General features: G+C 44.3%; 1 protein-coding gene across 2 annotated transcripts; it reads right to left on the bottom strand.

Moving 5' to 3' along the window:
- Positions 1-247: 247 nt before the first annotated feature.
- Positions 248-10673, bottom strand: DOHH (deoxyhypusine hydroxylase). Of its 2 annotated transcripts, none has more exons than XM_031947885.1 (5): positions 10451-10673; positions 4763-5095; positions 3912-3988; positions 1824-2061; positions 248-1390 (listed from the first exon to the last, which is right to left on the bottom strand). In XM_031947885.1, exons 2-5 carry the CDS (start codon positions 5034-5036, stop codon positions 1053-1055), a joined length of 927 nt encoding a protein of 308 aa, XP_031803745.1. In that variant the 5' UTR covers positions 5037-5095; positions 10451-10673; the 3' UTR covers positions 248-1052. The 2 variants fall into 2 exon arrangements, with proteins under 2 accessions (XP_031803745.1, XP_003760777.1); XM_003760729.4 differs by lacking the exon at positions 10451-10673 and adding an exon at positions 10338-10410.
- Positions 10674-13692: the final 3019 nt, after the last annotated feature.

The raw sequence follows: 13692 nt of genomic DNA, 5'->3' as shown, positions 1-13692 counted from the left end.
TATTTCATTGGGGGTTTTTAATTTCTTTTTCTAGTTTAAAATTCTTTACAACAAATAACTGAATTGAGTAGCTCTCAAAGAATAAAAATTAGAATTATTGGAGATCCCAATGTCTCCATTCATGTAGCAATGAACAGAAGGGTTGGGTCGAGAAGTCAGAACTTGTGACAACTAGCTCGAGATGGAGATACAGCCTTTCAGCATTTCTCTTCTAGTCACCCTCACCCCACATAGACACTTCACATGATTTTCTCAGACAAATAATTTAATATTCAGTTCAGATAGCCTGACCTCTTGCTCTACCCCAGCTCCCATCTCCCTGGGAAGAATGCACTTAAGAACCTGCCCACTTTGTGATCCAAGTATGTAACTGGGAAGGTACTATCCATGCTTTTCCCTTCCAGACAGGTAGTAGATGATAGGAAAGAGAAGATATATGGGTGGGTTTCCCTCTCCAAGTTCTCCAGATGGTCTAGGATATATGGTCAGGTGGAGAGCAGCAACTCAGAAAGAGCTTCCTCCAGAAAATCCCAACTATAAAGAAGCTATGCACCTTTTCCCCCAACCAATCTAAATTCTTTTCCAGATCTTCTCCAAAGGGACCCCAATAAACCTAGTTTTATTGATAACTGCAATTTCCCAGTAAACCTAAATCCCACATTACCATTAGATTCTCCCCACAGAGAACCCCAAAGACCCCAATCTTCTCCTAATTCAATATAGATTCCAACACCTAGTGAGACGGTGATCCCATTCCAATGGTTCTCTTCTGCCCCCAAAAAAGATCCCAAACTGCTCCCCAAAACCCAATAGAGATGAATCCTGAGGCAGACTGGTCTCCTGCCCACAAATGAGAAATGATCCATAAAACTGGCCCTGCTCCTAGTGGGTTCTGCAACCCCCTTCCCAGAAGATCCCAGTTGTTCCTAACCTCCCACCCAGGTCACTTCCCATCCCCAGTCCTGTGAGAGGACCAAGGAGGTTGAGGAGCAGAAAGATGAGGCCCAGGCAGGAATGGGGGCAGGTGCCACAGCAGCAGGAGCTTTACAGAGTCAGGAGAGCCCATCCAGCACAGGCGAGGGCTGGCGCAGCTGGCTCAGGCTGTTGGCGTACTGAAACTCGGGCCCATTCTCATAGGCGTACATGTCCAGGGCCACCTCGCAGCTCTCCCGCACCACGCGCTCTGTGTCAGCCGCGTGGGCCCGCAGTGCTGCCAGGCAGTCAGGGCGGGCAATGGAGCCCAGGGCTTCGGCACACTCGTGCCGTACCATGGGGTTTTCGGCCCGGCTGGCCAGGGCGGCTGTAAGCTGGGGGATGCAGGCCTCGTGCTGCAGCTGGCCCAGGACGTAGCCCACTTCATGGCGGAACAGAGCACTGCCACAGCCCAGACCTGGAGGCGACAACCAGGAGGGAAAACCAATCAGGTGGGGGAACCATCGCAGGGAGAGGGCAGGAGGTAGGCGGCCATAGAGAGGCCCCAGGGGCAATCTAGGGGGAAGGGGGGTTGAAATGGGGAGGGAGTCACCTAGGAGGGAGACTGGGGAGCATCAAGCTTCCCAGAGACGGTGTGAGAGACAACCAGGAGGAAGGACACATTATGAGAAACAGATATCCCTTTCTCCCAAAACATTTTCCCTCCTAGTATCTCATGCTATCCTCTAAACCTCCTGGGAGACAAAGAAGAATAATGTCAATTCTTCATTTTCCAGATGGGACAACCAAGGCCCAAACTCTCCCGCTTTGTAATTTATACAAATTAAAAATGCCAGGGGATATAAGCAAGGGCCCAACCTCCTTCATCTCACCCTGGGCACCCTCCTCACCGTCTGCAAGAGCCAGCGCGGCCTCCTTGCCCCCAGCATTTCGCAGAGCAAACATAGCCCGATAGCGGTCGAAAAGGGGACGCGATTCATCCAGCAGCACGGCCCGAAGTCGCCCCACATCCTTCTCCTCGGCTGGTGGGGCTGGGTCCACAGACAAATAGGGGTTTCCCGTGGGCTCCCCTCCATTCTGCTGGAGCCACTCTAGCCGTCGCACTGCCAACTGGCAGGTCTCTGCCACCTGGGGACAAGGAGGGGACCCTGAGAAGCCTCCAGGAGCTCCCCCATCCTAGTTTCCCTTTCAGGGACCCGACCTCTAGTCTGAACCAATGAGAGGAAGCAGATCTGGAGTCTGAAGGTCAGCACCCATGACTATGGGTGAGCTCTTTAATATCTCTGAGCTAGTCTCTTCATTTATACAATGAGGCAATGCTTACTTCACAGGGTTATTGCAAGGAAAACATTACAAATCCTAAAAGCAGTTTAGAAATATCCAAATTCAGGGGCAGCTAGTTAATACAGATAGAGCACCAGCCTTGAAATCAGAAAGACCTGAGTTCAAATCTGGTCTCAGACACTTAACACTTCCTGGCTGTGTGACCCTGGGCAAGTCACTTAACCCCAATTGCCTCAGCAATGGGAAAAAAGTCCAAATTCTAGCCTTTGAATCAGAGATGGGCACACTGTGTGATGGGAGCAGATCCATCTGAAGCCAAGTTACAAATGTCTTGGATGCCGGAGGAGTTTAGACCAGGGGGAGTAAGATAATGTTCCTATGAATTCCTGCTGCGTCCTGTGCAGGGAAGAGAGGGGACCACACATTTGGAAGGAGAAGAGATGAGCTCTAGGAGCTAGCCACAGGCCTGGGATCCCATCCCATCTCTGGGATACCCTGCTCCATGGTATCAGGCAGGTTATTTCCTTTCTCTGGGGGCTCCCATTTGCTCACTTTCAAAATTGTGGGGAGAGGGGAAGGGCTAGATTAAATGACATTTAAAGTGCTTCCCAACTTTTAAGCTCTAGTGGGGACCTGAAAGCTGGTAATTCAGGAGGGACAGGTTGTTGGGGATTTCCCAGCATTACAAAACGATCTATAAAATGAGAGGATTGCAAATATATGCAGCAGCAGCACTTTTTATGGAAGCAGGAACCCCAAAATTAAAAATGGGCACCCATCCATTAACTGGACTAGCTGAACAACTTGGAGCATAGAAATATAATTAGAAGGAGCAAAAGGTTTTTGTGAGGGTCCATGTTAAAAAATTATCCATGCATATATTTTGAAAATAAAAAGTTTTAATTAAAAAAAATAAAAGAAAAAAAATGGAATCAAGATGAGATAGTTTTTTCTTTGTACTTGGGTCCCAACACCTAGCACAGTACCTGGCACATAGTATTACTTAAATAAATACTTGACTGATTAATAAATGTTGAATGACTAATCATAAAAAATGTAATTGGATATTATTGCTCTCCAAGAAATGAGAAATCTGATAAGCTTAATAAAACTTGGATGACCAGATGCAGAAGGAAGTAAGCAGAAGCAAGCAGTATCAAGAAGACAATAACAAGATGACCATAAAAATAAAAAAAACTCAGACCAATGCCACAGGCCACCCTGCCTCCAGAGGACTGACAATGAAACACATCTCCCTCTTTTTGTCCTGACAAAGGGGCTCTGCAGATGTGATGTGGGCATCTAATAACAACAGACAGGGCCAATGAGTTGGTTTGTTTCACTTAACTGTATTTCCTTGTTTCAAGAGAAGATTGTGGAGGTGAGGAGGAAAAACAGTACTTAAAAAACATAAAGGAACATTTTAAAGAGGAAAGGGACTAGTCCATGGATTTCCAATGCCTCTGCCCCACCCTTCATAAGCTAATAAAATTCAACCTTTCTAGCTTAAATTTCTATTTTCTATTGCCTTTCTCGCTCTACTCTTTACTCCAGTACTAAATCCTAACATCTTACAATATCCTCCCAATCTAATCTCACTAAATAAATAACTAAACTAAAAAAACAAACAAAAAACTAAGTAACAGGAGACCTGGAAGCTACTGAGGGGAAAAAAAAGAAAATGGTGTTGTTACCTCAATGACAGGATCCTTGGAGTATTCCTTCAGGAGTTCCAACACTTCTGGGTTGCCAATGGCTCCCAGAGCCTCTCCTGAAAGAGAAAAGCAGCCAGAGATTATCAAAGCTGGAAGAGTCCTTTGCACACAGAATATTAGGGTTAGAATGGACCTCCGAGAAAAGAAAGAACTAGAAAGTACCTTAGCAATCAACCAGGCCCCACTTCATATTACAGAAGAAGGAAGGAGACAAGGAGAGCAGGAGGAAGAAAAGGAGGAGGGAAGGAAGGAAGGAGAAAAAGAAGGAAAGGAGGGAGAGAAGTAGAGGGGCCTGCCCAAAGTCCTACAGCTAGGACTAAGACTAGGAACCAGATCTTCTGATTCCCAGGCCAGTCCAGGGTCTTCTGCCCTTTGCACAAGCTTTCCTTATGCCTGATCTCTCAGCTTCTCTTGGCATTTACTAGGTAAGGGTCTATATTTGTTTGCTTGGTCTCCAAGGTCCTCTATAATCCAGCGCCACTCTCCCTTTCCAGCCTTCTCTCCCGTTATTTCTCTCCACAAGTTTTTCCCTCCTGTGGGCCTCCGCTCACACTCCTGCGAGGAATGCCTCTCTCCTCTACCTACTGAATTCCTCTGCATTCCTGAAACCCAACTCCAGTCCCTGACGGCCCCGGCTGCCAGGGTCCGTCAGCTCATGCTTCTCACCCAGCTCTGTGAGGTGGGAATCCCTCCCACAGGTGCTCAGTGCAGTCCTTGACAACAGTGAGAGCCACACAAATCTGTGCTGGTGACACTGGATCCCGCCCCCAATGCATGAGAAGTACTGTTATCAGGTCACGGAACGGGCAGGACCATAGGGCCTCACTCACCTGCCTCATGCCGGACCATGGGCTCCTGGCTTGTATCCTTCAGAACCTCTACTAAGACAGGGATGGCTCTGACATCCTGCATTTGGCCCAGGCAGTAGGCCAACTCATGCTTCAGCAGGGCTGACTCATCCCCGAAGGCTTGGCTGATCCACGAGATGGCCCCAGGCCCACCCAGCCCCCGAAGGGTGAACAGGGCCCGGAAACGAGCTTGCAGAGGCTGCTTAGGATCCACGAGGGTCTGCCCAATGGCCTCTACCTCCTTCTCTGTTACCATGGTGCTTGCAATCCAAAGGCTTCTGCCAGGCCGGCCAAGATGACTTGTGGGCTTGGATCCTGTGGGAAAAGAGCTCAAGGTAAAGCTTCCTACACCTAGAATCCCAGCAGCTCAGGAGCTCAATTTGTTGTTTGACCACTCAGGGAATCTGGGTTCATCCAGTCCTGAACAAAAAAAGGCTATTTAGCTTCCACCACCATCAGAGACTGCAACTCCCCCAACCTGCTCATTTTATCTTAGGCCTGCTCTGTAGGGAAAATTTTTTCTTTAATAAAACCCCAATCTGCCTCTCAGCTTCTTCTGTCAACCACTGGGAGAAATACAATAAACCCCAAGAGACAGTTTAAGGAGTGCAGGAGATAGTGTCAGGCCTGGGGTCATAAAAGACCCAAGTTCAAATCTGGTTTCAGCTACTTAGTAGCTGTGTGAACTGGGGCTAGTCACTTAATTTCCATTTGCTCCAGTTTTCCCATCTGTACAAAAGGGGGAGCACCTACCTCCCAGGGCTGCTGTGAGGGCCAAATATATGACAATCATAAAGCACTTAGAACAGTGCCTGGCACATAGTAAGTGCTGTGCAAATCTTAGCTATTATTATTATTGCTGTTAATGGTACTTTATAGAAGAAACAAGCAGCTGGGGGGATTAGGAGACCCATCATGTGGGAGGCTGTGCTCAAGTTGAATTTTGTTGGAAGAGTCTAGGAGGCAGAGGTGAAGAGGGAATGCAGCCCATGCACAGCGATAGCCTGAACAAAGGTATGGGGATAAAGGATGAACTATAGCATGGTGGAAAAAAAGCAAGACAATAAAGCATGGTTAAAAAAACAAAAAAACAAAAAGCAAGATGATCAGTTTGGTTAGAATAAAGGATAAAAAGAAAGCCTGTGTAATCAATTAGCCCAGAAAGGCTGACTGGAGATAACTTTAAATTCCAAAAGGAAAAGATCTGTATTTCATCCTAGAAGCAAGAAAGAGGCAGTGGAATAGCACGGGCAATCTCTTTTTCTAGAGAGCAATCTGGAACTATGCCCAAGGGGCCATAGAACTGTGGATATCCTTTGGTCCAGCAATATCACTGCTAGGTATACAGTGCAAAGACATCATTAAAAAAGGGACACGTACCAAAATATTTATAGCAACTCTTTTTGTGCTGGCAAAGAAATGGAAATTGAGGCGATGCCCATCAACTGGGGAATGACTGAACAACTTGTGGTATATGAATGTAATGGAATGCTATTGTGTTCTAAGAAATGATGAACAGGCAGATTTCAGAAAAACCTGAATTTACATTAAATGATGCTGAGTAAGGGGAGCAGAACCAGGAGAATATTACACAGTAACAGCAAAACAGTGTGATAATCAACTGTGATTGACTTAGCTCTTCTCAGCAATACAGTATTCCAAGACAATTCCAAAAAAACTCGTAAGGGAAAATGCCACCCACCTCCGGAGAAAGAACATGGGAGTTTAAATGAATATTGAAGTATATTATTTTCAATTTGTTTCCCAATCATGGTTTTCTCCTTTTTTTCTGATTCTTCTCTCACAGCAAGACTAATATAGAAATATGTTTAACATGATTGTGCATGTATAACCTGTATCAGATTGCTTGCTGTGCTGAGGAAGGAGGGAAGGAAGGAAGGGGGAAACATTTGAAACTCAAAATCTTTACAAAAATGAATGTTGGTGGGGCAGCTGTGTGGCACAGTGGATAGAGCACCAGCCCTGAAGTCAGGAGGAGCTGAGTTCAAATTTGACCTCAGACACCTAACACTTCCTAGCTGTGTGACAAGTCACTTAACCCCAATTGCCTCAGTTTAAAAAAAAAAAAAAAAAAAAAAAAAAAAGAATGTTGGAAACTATCTTTACAAAGCTAGTAATTAGGAAAAAAGAGGTACTATTAAGTTAACACATAAAGGAATATTTCTTTGACAGTTACATGGAGTATGGACTTAGGGGAGAAGGAGTGGTGGAAGATCAATGAGGATCTTAATACTATTCAAGCAAGAGAGGATGGGGTCCTTAATGAGGGTGGTGGCTCTATATAGAGGGAGCATCAACAAAATTTGCCAAATGATTGGTTAGATGAGGTAAAGGAGAGTGTGATGTCCAGGATGATTCCTAAATTGGGAATCTGGGTACCTAGAAGGATGTGCTTACAACCAAGGCCTTTTGGAAGTAGCACAGATCTGGGGAGAAAGAGAATGAGTTCTGCTTTAGATACAAAGCTTGGTTAGAGGTGCCCATGAGAGATCCAGATAGACATGGACAACAGGCACCAGATAATATGGGACTGTAGCTCAGAAGAGACTACATAGCCATGTGCACATAACCCTGGGTGTCAGGGTTTTTTTTTTTTTTTTTTTTTTTTGTTTTTTAAATTTAATAGCCTTTTATTTACAGGATATATGCATGGGTAACTTTACAGCATTAACAATTTAGGCAACTTTCTAAAACCAAGTTGCAGATAATAATAGCTCATAATTATGTAGAGCCTTAATTTTTCCAAAGCATTTTCCATATGTTATCTGAGTTGATCCTCACAACTCTGTGAGGTAGGTGCTATTATTCCAATTTTATAAATGGGGAAACTGCCCCAGAAAGATTGAGTCATTTGTCCAGGCCCAAACAGCTGGTTAGTATCTGAGTTGGAATTTGAACTCAGGTCTTCCTAATTCCAGCTCCAGTGCTTAAAAGCCTCATAGGAGAGGAAGTGTCCTCACCTGGGAGTTCCCTATACCAATGAAATCTGACCCCCAACTAAGAGTTAACGTCCTTCCTCAAATGTGGCCTTCAGAACTGAACATGACACCCCAGACTGAGGGATAAAGCATGGTTTTTACAGAGCCTTCATTCTGTATGACTCTTAGGGGTCCGATCCCAGTGCTGCCTATTCCAAGAGAATCCAGCTCATCTCTAAGATAATCTGGCTCTTTTAGATTTCTCACACTTGATAAATGACAGCTGGGCATCCCCACAGCTGAGCTCTTCCTCTAGACCAAGAGCTCCTAGATCTAGGGCAAGACATTCATTCACTCAGTGATTCCTCCCAACATGCATCATAGGGCTATTCACATACCATGTATGTGCTCAAGAAGAAATAAATACTTATTATATAGGTTCAAATGCAGACCATACTTTTTCTTCAAGTCTGATTTGAAAAATCCCAAATGACCTCCAATCAACATCTTTCTCATCCCTTTATTTCTTTTAAAAATATTTTACATTTTATTTTCACATGTAAAAATAATTTTTGATATTCATTGTTAAATTATGAGTTCTAAATTCTATTCCTCTCCCCATTCCTTTCAAAAAGGTCTCATTTTAGAGATGTAAGCCTCATTTGGAGGCAGTATAATGGCAAAAAAAGCCATTAGAGTAATAATATGGTAGCTAAAAGAGGTTAGCTGGTCCAAAGCAAGGTATCGGTGATGGATAGATAATACATGTGCTCCCAGTAATATCCACATGATGTAAAAAGATCTGGAGGAAGAGGGTATCCAGCATGTAGGAAGGACCTCCTTAGCAGAATTGATTGTTCCTGGGGACAAGAATTGGAAAGAACGAGGGGGACAAGTACTGCAAAGAATGAGGAAGTTCAGATGGAATACAATCTGCACCACTGGAGGGAACATCAGAAGAACTTCTAAAGTATTTAAGTATGGTATTAAAATATTTTATCGTAAGAGAACAGACATGAATTATGTAGCTCTTTTAATTACTGACAATTAATTAACAAAAGCAGCTAGTGATGCAGTGATAAGAGTGCCATACCTAGAGTCAGGAAGACATCTTCCTAAACTGAAATTTACTTCAAATTTACTAGCTGGGTGACGTTGGACAAGTCACAACCCTATTTGCCTCTGTTTCTTCATGTATAAAGAAAATGAAAAAAATATTCCACTACCTCTGCCAAGAATATCCCAAATAGGATCATTAAGAATTGAAACCACTGAATACCAACAAAAACTGTAGATGGAAAGTGGAAAATTAACTGTAGAGTCCAGTGCCAGCTTGGAAAAGTTGGGGAAGTTTAGTTCCACCATCCAGCTCTTCCACATGAAAAGAGAGAAAGCTGAGAGTGCTGGAAAGGTGGAGAATATCCAAAGCTGAGTTAATAAACTGATATTTCAGGGATCAGATGAAAATATAATTATTTATTATGAATTATTATGAATATTTGTTACAAAAAATGCAAAAAGACATAGATGACATGTCAATATATGGCCTGCAAGTACCTTTATATACCCCTTCTATTTGAGAGCTCTATATCTTCATATTCCATCATCAGCTCTCATTGGTTTCTAGAGATGATTCCTTGATCTACAGTTCTAGTCTTACTTTCTACTGAATCCCATTTCAGACAAACAGCAATAACTGCCTTGCGGGATGTGCCCTAGGCACCTAAAACCCAATTACGTCCAAATCAGTTATTATGGTCCTCAAACTTACCCCTCTTCTGATACTGTCAAGGATACCTCCCATTCACTCACTGCTCATTCACCCTATATAGCCCATCCTCAAAGAAATTACCTTCAGCATTTCTTCTGCGTATCTCCTCTCCATTCACAAAACAGTAACTTAGTTGGGGCACTAATTATTTCTTTTTTAAAATAGCATTTTATTTTTGCAAATACATGCAAAGGCACCTTTACCGAACCTTTTCTCTCTCTCCCTCCTTACTCCCCTAGATCGCAAGCAATTCGATATAAATTAAATAGGACATTGATCACTCCTACCCTAGCTTATTGCAAGTCTAACCATTCTCTAATCCACCTCCACTCATCAATTTCCCCGAAATTGTAGACCTGACAATTTTACTTCCTCCCCATTTGGTAAATTTCAGGGTCTTCCTATAGAAGATGTATGTCATCGCTAGAGACTAGTGGATGGGACCTGATACAGTATCAACCAACCACTAGGGGGCATTTGTTAAATGTCTAGTGTATACCAAAAGGATGGCAAAGTTAGGGAGGAGGGAAGGAAAAACGTGGTCCCTGCCTTGAAGGGGCTCACGGCCCAACGGGAGGGGGAAAGGAAGAGCACTACAAGCAAGAGGTCCAAGCTGGGGATTCCCCCACGCCAAGCAGATAAACTTGCTTAAAGATGGGGCCGCGCAGGGAGAACCAGGCGGGGACTCTCGGAAGCAGCTACTCGCCTCAGAGCCCACGAGGAGGATCCGACCCCAGGCCTGATCCCTACCAGACCTCCTGGCCTCCCACCCAGGGCAGAGGATCCGCTTGATCCCCAAGGGCCCACAAAACTCTGAGTCCCCCAACCCCAAGCTGAGGCAGCTCACCCGGCGGCAGCAACACCCGCAACTCCTAGTGCGCTCTGGGAGCCACCATCTTTCCCGTCACGTGGCTTTGCCCAGAACGTACCAAGATGAACACAAGAGGGGAACGTACGTACCCAAGTCCACCAAGGAAGGAGAAACTTCGGAGATGCTAAAGGAACTGAGACCTGGAGACTTACACGTCACGTTTAAAGTAGTCTACTAAGTCCTCTATGTAGTTCTTGCCACAAGAAGTGGATAAAAAGAGACGGATTGTTCGTCCCTCTAGAAAAAGGTTCCCCCTTCCGCACGAAGTGGCAGATTCCGATTCAAAGCCGGCATAATAGACGTGCGGCAGAATGCGCGTGCGCACCACCCGCGACGCTTCTCGTGGAGGGACCGAAGGATGCTGGGTAGGGCTGGCGCGCCGAAGGCCCTGTGGGTGGGGCTCGGAGCTGTCCCTGGCTTGAGTGACTGGGGACCGCCGGTACCATTCATTCTTGAAAAACTTTACAACTCCGGTTATTGGCGGCCCGTCTCCCCGCCCATGAGGGTTTGGGCCGGAGTTGTGATTCCAGCAGCGCGGGGAAACGCCCTCCGCTGCGGCTCTGCCGCTCCCGCTGTGATGCGGTGACTCGCCCCTGCTGAGGCGGCTCCTTGGCTACCGAGGCTGGGCTTGCACCGCATCGCGGGCTCTCCGCCGCCCCCCCACCCCCTGTACGCGCTGCCTGTCCTGCGGGAACCAGGAGGGAAAAACGGGGAGAGTGGGAAAGCAAGCCCTGGATACGAAATCGGGGTGAGCCCCGATCTTCACTGCCGTTCGTTTGCCATCAATATAAATTTGGGCAAATGGTGTTCCTCCTCAGAGCTTCAGTTTCCCCTAGCTGTATAAAAGGCAACATTTCCTTTTTTTTCCCGGGCCTTTTTCATTTTGTGAAGCTTATTATTATTTTTTTTTTTTTAGTTTTTAAACAATTTTAAAAATCATGGCTCATGTATTTTTTTTTACAAAGATATGTAAATGTAGCTTTCAGTATTTATTTTTATAATATTTTGTGTTCCAGATTTTTCTCCCTCCCTTACTTTCCCCCCTCCATCCTTTACTCCCTCCTCCCTCCTTTATTCCTCCTCCCTCCTTTACTCCTCCCTCCCTCCTTTATTCCCTCCCTCCTTTACTCCCCCCTCCCTCCTTTACTCCCCCCTCCCTCCTTTACTCCCCCTCCCTCCTTTACTCCCCCCTCCCTCCTTTACTCCCCCCTCCCTCCTTTACTCCCCCTCCCTCCTTTACTCTCCCCTCCCTCCTTTACTCTCCCCTCCCTCCTTTGCTCCCCCCTCCCTAAGACAGCAAGCAATGTGATACAAGTTTATACACGTACAGTCCTTTTAAACACATTTCTATTTTCGTCATGTACAAGAAAAACCAGCTGGTCACTAATTTTTGAAGTGCTTGCTAAAGTTATTTTGAAGATCAAAAAAGATTTTGTTTAAAAGGACTCTTTGTAAAACTTAAAAGACCTAAATTCCTCACTCAAAAATCATCTCTTACTGTCTCTATGAGTCAACAAGCATTTTATTAGATCCCTTCTATGTGCCAGGCACTTTGCCAGATCTTTACTGGGGATACAAAGAAAAGCAAAAAAACAGTCCCTGACACTCCCCCCCCCCCCCCTTCCCCCAGGAGCTCATTCTCTGATTGGGGAAATCACATGCAAATACATATGTACAAACAAGAGAGATGCAGGATAATTGGGAGTTTTTTTCAAGAAAGGTACTGAAGTGAAGCTGGTCAAAGCAGATCCCCATTCTCAGTCCCTGATAACTAAGAAGAAAATGATATAAAGACAGTTTCATGCAGTCCAAGTCAGGAAAAGGCATGAAAGATTCCATTTATGTTTTAAAATACAACTGCATTTAACAGTCTTTGATGAGAGCTATAAAGTACATGTTCTGTAGAACATCCTCCTCCTTAGGTGAAGAGACATTTTCTGTTGAGTCAGCATAGGTCCTTTCTTTTGTGAAAAAAGTCAGTTTTGTCTTTCTCCTCTTCCTTCTTCAGAATACTCTTGCCTGTCTTCTAAGAACAAAAAGTTCCTGGAAGATAGAATTATTATTTTTTTTTTAGATCCTCGTTATTGTTTGATTATATCCAATTCCTGGTGACCCCATTTTAGGTTTTTCTTGGTGAAGATATTGGAGTGATTTGCATTTTACTTCTCCAACTCATTTTATAGACAAGGAAACTCAGGTAAACAGGGTGAAGTGACTTGCTCAGAGTAACAGTAAGTGTCTGAGGCAGGTTTTGAACTCAAGAAGATGAGCCTTCCATACTCCCAGACCTAGTTCTTCATCCAGTGTACCATCTAGCTGCCCTGATTCCTTTAACTGTATCCCTAACTGGACAAATAAAAGATAATAAATTTATTCAAAAGTCAAGCATACCATACATCCAAAATACTGTCCCACAGAGAAAGACATAATTAAAACACAGCCCTAGTTCTCAAAGATTTAGTCAAATCAGCAAGCATTTATTAATCACCCACTATGTGCCAGGCACTGTATGCAAGGCATACAAAGAAGGGCAATAACAGTCTGTATCTTGAGGAGCTGAATGTATTAGGGGAGATAAGATGTAAACAACCAGTAAATTATCTGTGCAGAACAGATTAGATAATCAGCAGAGGGAAGGCACTGACAGTAACAGGGATTTAGGGAAACCAGGAGGCAGAGTCAAGGAGGAAGAGAATTTTAGTAATGGAGGACAGTCAGTGAAAATATCTGAAGTCAGGAGGAGTGACTGGTGCTAAGAAAAGCAAGAAAGCCAGTGTCGCTGGATAATAGAGTTTGTGGAGGTGAATAAGGTGTCAGAAGCCTGAAGGTAGGAGGTATAAAAAGCTTTAAAAGCCAAACAAAGGGTTTTATATTTTATATTTATGCAAAGAACTTCTGGAAGTGATTGAATTGGGGGAGGGGTGACTTGTACTTTAGGAATTAGAATGGAGTGAGATGAGACCAATCAGCAGAGGAAAGAAAAGGATTTATATAAAAGATGTTACTAAGATGTGACAAATTGGATAAGAGTTGAGGGTAACACACCTCTAGGTTGAGGTTCTGGATCTAAGAGGGTGGTAGTATTTTTGAGAATAATAGGGAAATTCAGAAGTGTTTGGATGAAAGGAAAATGAATTCACTTTTGGACATAATTAAGTTTGAGGTATCCATGGGACCCATAATCCATTGGATATTCAATGGAGATAGGCAGTTGGGAATACAAAAATGGGAATTAGTGAGAGAGGTTCTAGATCTGAGAATTATTTGTATAGAGATTGGGAACTAATGAGATTACGAAGTGAAATCATATTGAGGGAGAAAAGGGCCCAAG

This window comes from Sarcophilus harrisii, chromosome 1 (genome assembly GCF_902635505.1).
Source record: "Sarcophilus harrisii chromosome 1, mSarHar1.11, whole genome shotgun sequence".
Classification (NCBI taxonomy): domain Eukaryota; kingdom Metazoa; phylum Chordata; class Mammalia; order Dasyuromorphia; family Dasyuridae; genus Sarcophilus; species Sarcophilus harrisii.
Note: the sequence above shows the minus strand (reverse complement) of the source record. Positions and strands in the feature narration are given on the sequence as shown.

Coding starts and splice junctions, on each gene's coding strand:
- DOHH (XM_031947885.1), bottom strand. CDS start 5,036: ATGGTAACAGAGAAGGAGGTAGAGGCCATTGGGCAGACCCTCGTGGAT. Junction 2,062..3,911: donor CCAAGGATCCTGTCATTGAG/GTAACAACACCA, acceptor CCTTGTCCCCAG/GTGGCAGAGACCTGCCAGTT. Junction 1,391..1,823: donor CGCGCTGGCTCTTGCAGACG/GTGAGGAGGGTG, acceptor TGTCGCCTCCAG/GTCTGGGCTGTGGCAGTGCT.